At 50.0% G+C, this 9,365-nt stretch overlaps 1 protein-coding gene across 1 annotated transcript; it reads right to left on the bottom strand.

The window, feature by feature from the left end:
- Window positions 1-7,924: 7,924 nt before the first annotated feature.
- Window positions 7,925-8,731, bottom strand: LOC134434344 (olfactory receptor 14A16-like; the record flags this gene model as incomplete). The annotated part of the gene is made up of 1 exon (XM_063183014.1): window positions 7,925-8,731. A coding segment is annotated over one exon (807 nt), but the record flags the coding sequence as incomplete, so codon positions are not given.
- Between the last annotated feature and the right edge of the window lie 634 nt (window positions 8,732-9,365).

The following is a 9,365-nucleotide window of genomic DNA, read 5'->3' as shown; positions in this document are numbered from 1 at the left end:
GGCTACTGCATGAGCAATCTCCTGCTTGATCTGGACAAAGGCTTGTTGCTGCTCAGGGCCCCACTGTAAATTGTTCTTCTTGCGGGTGACCAGGTAAAGAGGGCTCACGATCTGACTGTACTCAGGAATATGCATCCTCCAAAAACCTATTACACCCAAGAAAGCTTGTGTCTCTTTCTTATTGGTGGGTGGAGACATTGCTGTGATCTTGTTGATGATATCTATAGGAATCTGATGCCATCCATCTTGCCACTTCATGTGAAGGTCCGCCCGTAATTAATGGGTGACGAATGATTTTTGGGTGCAAAAATAACCAATAAAGGCACAGGGGTTTTTCAGTAATAAATCAACAAAATGCAATTTTATTGATGATAACCACAGCTAAATATGCATTTGGTTAGGGGATCTGGGGAAGAGAAGGGTAGGACAAGGAAAAAGGGAGGAAAGAAGGTCAGGGAATGGGGTATAGCTACCAAAACGTGATGTCTTCAGGGTCCCGCCGCCAAAACTCGCTGGTGCACACTTTGGGGAGATCTCGAAGGGCAGTCGAACCGAATCCCAAGATATAATCTTCTTGGTTGGGGGAAAGGCGGCTGAAATTAGGTTTCCATGGAGGGGAGAAGAAGAGGAACAGGAAGAGGGGGTGAGACAGTTCCATTGTTTTCATGGCCAAATGCTCACAGGTACATTTACCCTGGGCAGGTTTTTCCCCCCTCCCTGAGTTGGGAGGGGGTACAGTCCCAGTCTCTGGAAGGAGGTTGCCATGGGGGTGCCAATAGGGTGACAGAGGGGTTCTTGGTTCCTTGATGAGGGGATTTGCATCTCTGTTGGTCCATCACGGTGGTTGAAGACAGGCAAGAGGGGTCTTCTCATGGAGTGGGGGGGAGCGACCCCAGAGCTCAGTCCAGCCAGGCCAGGAGTTTGGAAGAAAGTCCAGTTCAATTGTCCAGAAAAGGGCAGCATGCCCCCTTCGAGTACAGCATGGCATGTTCTGCAAACATCACCTATGAACATACTAGATAAGCATGAGATTTTCTTTCCCAAGTGGCTCAACAGTTTTAACCCTTCGGTAGTCTTTTCCTCATGACAATTGTGAGGCAAAAAATGAAGGATTTTCGGATGGACTTCTACACTTCACTCCCAGGATTTGAATCTCACGAGCTTGTCCCTTTACTTTGCTCTTTTTAATGGCGAAACCAGCTCCCAGGAGGATCTGGATGATTTCCTTCCCTTTCTCAAACACTTCTGCAGCTGTGTTCCCACACACAATGATGTCATCAATATACTGCAGATGTTCTGGAGCCTCACCCCTTTCTAGTGCAGTCTGGATCAGTCCATGGCAGATGGTGGGGCTGTAGTTCCCCACCTGGGGCAGTTGGTTCCAGGTGTACTGCACTCCCATCCATGTGATAGCAAACTGAGGCCTGCATTCTGCTGCCAGAGGAATGGAGAAAAATGCATTGGCAATGTCTGTAGTGGCATACCACCTTGCTGCCTTGGACTCAAGCTCATACTGGAACTCTAATATGTCTGGCACTCAGTGGTGGAGTCACTTCATTCAATGCACGATAGTCCACAGTCAATGTCCATTCTCCTTCAGATTTTCGCACAGGCCAAATGGGGCTGTTGAAGGGTGAGTGGGTCTTGCTGACCACCCCTTGGCTCTCTAGCTCTCGGATCATCTAATGGATGGGGATCACAGCATCTCGAGTGGTCCTATACTGCCGTTGATGCACTATGGAAGTGGCAATTGGCACTCGTTGCTCTTCTCCCGTCAGGCATCCTACTGCAGATGGATTCTCAGATAACCCAGGCAAGGTGTTCAATTGCTGGATGCCCTCTGTCTCTACAGCAGCTATTCCAAATGCCCATCTGAGTCCTTTTGGGTCTTTGAAGTACCCACTCTGAAGGTAGTCGATGCCCAAAATACATGGGGCCTCTGGGCCAGTCACAATAGGATGCTTCTTCCACTCATTTCCCGTAAGGCTCACATCAGCTTCCACCAAAGTGAAATCCTGGGATCCCCCTGTCACACCAACAACAGAAACAGACTCTGTCCCCACATGTCTTGATATGATTAATGTACATGGCGCACCAGTATCGACCAAAGCTTTGTACTCTTGTGGTTCCAATGTGCCAGGCCAACAAATCCACACAGACCAGAAAACACGATTTTCCCTGGCCTCTACCTGGCTAGACGCAGGGCCCCTCTAAGCCTGGTTATCCTTCTTTCCCTGGGCATATGTTTTGGATGTTCCTTCGAGGGGATCAGACATGTCATCATCATCATACCTGGCCGTTCAGCTACGGGCAACTGGAGCAGCTTTCCTCCTGGTGGTTTCCTTCAGTTCACGCACCCATCGTGCCAGAACAGCAGTAGGTTTCCTATCCCACCTTCTCATGTTTCCCCACAATCACGCAGGTAAAACCACAGCTCAGCTCGTGGGGTGTACCTTCTCTCACCATCTGGGAAACGTCTGCCTTGGATACCGGAACCTCAGATCTGTACTGCTGAAATTTGGAGAAGGTCTTCTTTAATCTCCTCTCTAAGCTTCTTATGGTTCTCCTCTATCTTATCCTCTAAGTTCTGCAGATGTGTTTCTACCGCTGCGATTCTGGCATGTGTCGGGCCATGTACAGCATCTGCATATGCTCGGAGCTTCCTTGTCCTGTCAAGCACAGTCTCACCCCTCTCATCCCTCTTCATGATGGCTAAGGCAGAAGCATATTCATGTGGCCCAAGTCATACGAGCACATCACAGATATGCATGGTACTAAGTCTGGGTTCCTGGTTGTTACATCATCTGAGAAGATAATCTCTGCCACTGCCATTTCTCTCAGGTGTTGGATCCCTTTCTCTATTGTCTTCCACTGAGTTTGCTGCATATAGAGATCGTCTGCACACAGGTATCTTTCTGCTACACTTCTTAGGACCCATTCCCAGAGGCTGTGAGAGTTAGCCCCCCTCATCATTCCTTGGTCTATGACAGGATCCTGTGACAGGGATCCCAAATGCCTGGCTTCAGTGTCATCCAGAATTGTAGCCTTGCCTGCAGCGTTCCAGAGACGGACCAGCCAACTAATTATGGATTCATCAGGTCGTCTGGTGTAATCCTTCCATAGGCCACGGAGGTCCTTCAGGGAAAAGGACTCAATATTTGCATCTGATCTTGCACCTGCTGCTTTGACTCCTGATTTTATGTCAGGAGGCATTGAGGTTCCTTCTCCTTCACCTTCATCATCATCATCATCGTCCACTGGTCGACTGGTCTTGTCCGTGCATTTCCCACTTCTAGTGCTGGTAGCAACAGCCATGGGTTTAGATGCTGGCTTCGAGCCTGGAGTGTTAGCTGCAGCCTGAGTCACCGGGACAGTTGCTGATTTATCTCCCTGCCCCCCTGCCTCTGTCTGCTGCCCGACAGTATCTAGCAGTGTGTGATAAGCATATGCCAGGGCCCAGCTCACTGCAATGACCTTCCTCTCCTTAGGCTCATCCTGGTACTTCTCTTTCAGATATTTCCCCACCTCATCTGGGTTCTGAATTTGTTCATGGGGAAAATCCCAGACTATAGGGTCAGAGAATTCCTTCAGGATTTGGCCCATATCCTCCCATTTCCCACACCACTTAGTATTTTCCACACCGGGGTCTACTCCTGAGTCAGGGGTCTCATCAGCCCATCTAGAAATCTCAGCCCTCATTCTAGAGAAGTAGCAGGCTGTATAGAGGAAGGTTACCAGATTGAATACCAGGAAGATGGTTTCTTTAACATTGAGGGGAAACTGAATATCCTTCACTAGTGATGCAACTGATTCACAGGAGAAGAAGGAAAGCAGAGGCTGAAAACCTCATTCCCTCCTGCTCCTCCTGCAACAAACTGGATGCATAACCATAGCCATGAACCATTCATACCTGGAGCAGACCCTAGCATGTTTATAAACTTCTTGCACATTATTGCCACCAAGCCCAGCAGGATAGCTACTCTGGTCACTGCCCCTCTGATGTAAAAACTACGTATTAGGGGCAATACTAAAGCTATTTCTGGATAAGAAAATAAACCTAGGGACCATAGAGGTATTAAAATCTCAAAAAACCCTAGGGACCAGAAATGCATGCAAACCTTCACCCCAATAAACATTATGAATTCAAAAAGCATGACTATTAGCTGATTTAAACAAACACAAAGTAATAGCAACTAAAATGCAGTCAAAACAGGGTTTTTCCACTCTCTCTCTCGCCCCACGTTTGGGCACCAATATTTTGTCCTGGTTTAGGGCAAATTTGTTAAAGAATCTGCAAAGGAGGGTCCCTCTGGAAAGCAAAACCCACATGACCCCTCCCCCCAACCGGTTCGGGAAAAAATTCCTTGGAGAGAGGTGGAAAGAACCTGTTTGTTTCAGGCACAGCACCTCCCAGCACACAAAATGAACAATACCTGATGACACCGCTCTGAGAAAGATGACAAAATCAGAAAGTCTCTTCCGGGGGTGGTTGCTCTGTTCTCAGTCCCTCCGGCGCTGGGGCAGCTGCTGCAGCTGAACGGTGTTCCCGGGTCCCAGTCCGGAGCAGGTTTGAGATGGTCACAGGAACAGGAGAGGAGAAACAGTCCAGGAAGGAATTTGGACTGTTTAGCTAGAACTAGGTAATAAGCAGAGGCCAAAGCAGAGCAGAAGCAAGAGCAGAAAAGGGAGCAAGCAAAGCAGCAAGTTGAAGCAAGAAGTGAAAAACAGCCCTATGTACTGCCTGTCTCTGTGTCCCTGATAAGAGAAATCCAAACAAAACTTCCACTCTTCAGAGCCAGTCTTAAAGGCACAGAACAGATGAATGGGGATACAACATCATAACGTCACCCCAGGACAAGAACCAAGGAGGCCATTTTGACAGTACAGAACCCAATGGAAACAAGGGTCCATTGTTCTACAGCAGGACCTCATGGAGCCAAGGGGCCTTTGTGAAACTGTGGGGCATAATAGAGCCAAGGACACCACTGATACTGAAACAAACTGGACAGAAATTTCTGAACAGAGTTTGGAGTATTTGAAAGCTGGTATTCTTTATTACAGTATGGTTGTCCCTTGGGCCATCCTCCCTCCATTGGAGTGCATTAAGCATTGAATGAACAGAGTTTTTATCACACACACTCATTATGTATCCATTAGCTATCTCCACTTCCTTTGAGTTTATTTGACATAGTTGCACCCCTTATCACAAATCCTTTCATGGTTCTTTGGGTTTTGTCTTCAACATCCAGTGTCCTTTTTAGGTGGCTGTTCCTTGAACCCTCCTTTTGAGTAAGAGCAATATTATTGTTTTGCATAACTTCTGCTTTGTCAACCTTGCAGAGCTGGCATCCTGCTTGTATTTGTGTGACTTCTGTTTGCCAGAGGTACATCCTCAATCAGTTTCTCCAAGGCTGTTCTGTTCTGTTCTGCTGTCCTTGACAAGAGTAAATGTTCTGTTCTCCTGTCCTTGTCTCAGTGCTCCCACGCATGAGGCGTCTGCAACCCCCCTAACCTATGGGTCTGGGGTGGGCAAGTGTTCCTGGGGAACAGGGATGGGACAGCCGGGCTGGGCTGACCCAAGGGATGTTCCATTCCATGTCACACCATGATCCACAATCAACTGAGAGAAGCGGGGAGCACAAGGGGGGTAGGGGATTCTTTTCTTTTTAAGACATTTTTCTTTCAAAACAGCACCTACACATACAGAATCCTCTCCTGCCATAATGTGATTAAACATTTTCTGCTGATTAGAGATTTCCGGTGGATTTGCTTTTCTTCTGTTTGTGGCCTTTGCTTTTTGTGGTTGGTTTGTTTGTGGGGTTTTTTTGTTGCTTTGGGTAGATCTTGCTTTGTTTTTTTAATTTGGTTTGGGGTCTTTTTTTTTCATTTGGTTTGGGTTTTTCCCTATTGAACTGTCTTTCTTCTGATGCATAAATTTTCTCTGCCTCTTCTTGGGGCTTGCTTGGCACCTGATGGCAAGACAAATTTACCCAATTCGGTCACCTTGCCCAATTACATTTTGCAGTCACCATGAACTAGATGAGTTCAGTCACAGACTCCCTGAAATTTGGCAGCATCCACAAAGGAATTGAAAGTACATTTCATGCGGGTTTAGAGACAATAGAAATATTCCACAGTGGTGGCCAAGGGCTGGTCACTGAGGGATGTCACCAGAGCGTGGCTGCCAAGAGGACTCTGTACCATGGATGACATCTGACCCTCATTGTTCAGCCAAATTCCCACCCAGCCCATGTTCCATGCCTTCAGCCCAGCTCTCTCCAGTCTGGCTCTGAGGAGACCACAGCAGACTCTGTCCCAGGCCTGGCTGAAGTCTGGGCACACAACATCCCCTTCTTTTCCCTCCCACGTGGGTTCTGCAGTCCCTGCCCCATCCTGCCAGTGCCTGGAATGGCTGCAGGAGGATTTGCCACATCCCCTTCCCTACTGAGCCTGAGAAGGCTGTGACTCTCCCAGTCCCCCTCCCTGCTCTGTTTACAGACTGGTTCCATGTCTGCCCTTCCCAAGTGCCCAGGACTCTCTGGGATGGCTCTGGCCTTTCCAAGGGGTTTGAGAGAGGTCCCACAGTGACACTGCCCAGCCTTCTCAACAGCCCTGACACCAAAGGCCTTTTCCACCTCCCTCAGTTCCAGGTCAGTGCCCAGAACACAGCACAGCCCTGTCCAGGTCCTCGGGCTGGTTCAGAAGGGAGGCAGCTCTGATTTCTCCCCACAGACCCTCACTGTATCTAATGTCTGTCTGTGCAGTCCATGGCTGCCCTGAACATTTTTTCCTGGAGCCTCCCTGCCTGGGATATTTCTCTCTATGCAGTCCTAACCACAACCCAGCAAAGAATTCAGGTGTTTTCCCAGAGGACGTTACTTCCAGAGTGAAGTGGCCTCAAGGCCCTGTTTGTGCCACTGGAGTTGTGCCACCCCCGGGTGCTGCTGATGGTGTTTGTGCTCACTGGGGTTCATCTCCCCCCCACACACGATGCACTGCTGAGATCTCCTCAGTACAGAGCAAACATAGCCTGCTGGCCTGGTCACTTGGTGTCCCTCCGTGCAGGGACAAAATACTTCCTGCAGGTAGGGAGAGGCCAGTGCTGGCAATGGTGGTTGCAGGGGCTGGTGTGGGACAATTGCCCTGGGGCACCTTCCCAGGCTGTCCCCAGAACAAAGACACAGTCCAGGCCCTGCTCTGCTGCTGCCTCAGGTCCATGCCAGGAGCTCTGGCTGTGCCAGGACACTGCTGTGAGCCCCCCTTGCACACTCCCCCCCTGCCCCAGGCACTGGGTTTTGCTGTGCCAGGGGATTCCTGGAGCACATTGCTGACAGCAGCTCTGGAGGGGAGCAAAGCCTCCCTGCCCTGCCCTCATGAGATGCCCTTTGCTGATGGAGCTGCTGTGCTGGAGCCCAGCTGTGTCCCAGCAGTGCCCATGGCCTGTCCCAGCCTGTGGCCACAGCAGGGAAACGCAGCAGGACAGTGACCAAGCAGCCAGAGCACTCCGGCCTTACAGCCACAGCAGGGCTGGGAATGACAGGGTGGAGTTGGGCAGAACAGCTCTGAAAGGACCAATCCCTGCTGCTCCCTGGCCATGCTGCTCTGCTGGGACTGTTTTCTCCTTCTCCCCTCTAACTTCATGCAGGTCTCAGAGCTGGGAGACCAGATAAAACAGGCACTGCAAGGCATTTTATTTTCTTCAAATAACGCAATAGCCCAAGCCCTAGTTTGCAGAGCTTATGGGTCACATTCAAGAGGCAGACAGTGAATTTGATGGGGGGATTAAAAAGTTTCATTGAGGATAGTTTTTTAAGAGAAAAACCCACTGAAGATTACCAAAGGACATGGGAACGTCTGTTGGCCTGTCACAAGTTCTATTTCAAAAGCTGTGAAGTAGAGAATGGGAAATTGGTGGCTTCAGAAATCATCCATTCATCATTTTCCACAGGGCAGCCTTGAGCTCCTGGTTCCTCAGGCTGTAGATGAGAGGGTTCAGGGCTGGAGGCACCACTGAGTACAGAACTGACACTGACAGATCCAGGGATAAAGAGGAGATGGAGGGGGGCTTCAGGTGGGCAGAAAAGCCAGTGCTGACAAACAGGGAGACCACAGCCAGGTGAGGGAGGCATGTGGAAAAGGCTTTGTGCCGTCCCTGCTCAGAGGGGATCCTCAGCACGGCCCTGAAGATCTGCACATAGGAGAAAACAATGAACACAAAACATGTGAGTTCTAAACAGGCACTAGCAGCAAGAAGCCCAAGTTCCCTGAGGTAGAATTTGGAGCAGGAGAGTTTGAGGATCTGTGGGATTTCACAGAAGAACTGGCCCAGGGTATTGCCATGGCACAGGGGCAGGGAAAATGTATTGGCTGTGTGCAGCAGAGCAATGAGAAAGCCAATGGCCCAGGCAGCTGCTGCCATGTGGGCACAAGCTCTGCTGCCCAGGAGGGTCCCGTAGTGCAGGGGTTTGCAGATGGACACGTAGCGGTCATAGCACATGATGGTCAGGAGAAAAAACTCTACTGACACAAAGAAGAGAAAGAAGAAAACCTGTGCAGCACATCCTGTGTAGGAGATGTTCCTGGTGTCCCAGAGGGAATTGTGCATGGCTTTGGGGACAGTGGTGCAGATAGAGCCCAGGTCACTGAGGGCCAGGTTGAGCAGGAAGAAGTACATGGGCGTGTGCAAGTGGTGGTCGCAGGCTACGGCGCTGATGATGAGGCCGTTGCCCAGGAGGGCAGCCAGGGAGATGCCCAGCAAGAGGCAGAAGTGCAGGAGCTGCAGGTGCCGTGTGTCTGCCAATGCCAGCAGGAGGAAGTGGCTGATGGAGCTGCTGTTGGACATTTGCTGTCTCCAGACATTGGAACCTTTTGAAGGAGAAAAATCCAGAGACAAATCGGGGGAGATGCCTCACAGGAAACTCAAAGTCCTTTTTCATAGACATTTCCTGCCACAGAACACCTCCCCCTGCCTCTCTCTAGGAGATCTTCCTTCACCTTTGTTGCTGGAGCCCTGATTGCTGCTGGCCAATGTTGTGCGAGGAGCTGGACCTTGGCCTGCAGGACACCTGGGAGTCACCCCTAACCCCCAGTCAGTGCAGGGGAACAGTGAGGACAGGGATCTGTCCTGGTGTTTGGACTTGGACAAAAAATCTTCCAGTAAGGAAGAGGAGCTGCTTAAGTGAAGGGATGGGGATAACAGAATGTAGAATGAGAGATTCTGTTGCACCTGGGGAGAACAGAGAGTCCAGAGAGGGAGGAGGTTTGTCTGAGGCTTAGTGCAGACTGAGGGGAGCTGCTCTGTCCCTCTCTCCTGCTCCAGCTGCCCTGGACTTGCAACTTTCTGAGATCCACTCCCGTGTTACCCT

This window comes from Melospiza melodia, unplaced genomic scaffold (assembly GCF_035770615.1).
Source record: "Melospiza melodia melodia isolate bMelMel2 unplaced genomic scaffold, bMelMel2.pri scaffold_35, whole genome shotgun sequence".
Lineage (NCBI taxonomy): Eukaryota > Metazoa > Chordata > Aves > Passeriformes > Passerellidae > Melospiza > Melospiza melodia.
This window is presented reverse-complemented; position numbering and strand designations above follow the sequence as displayed.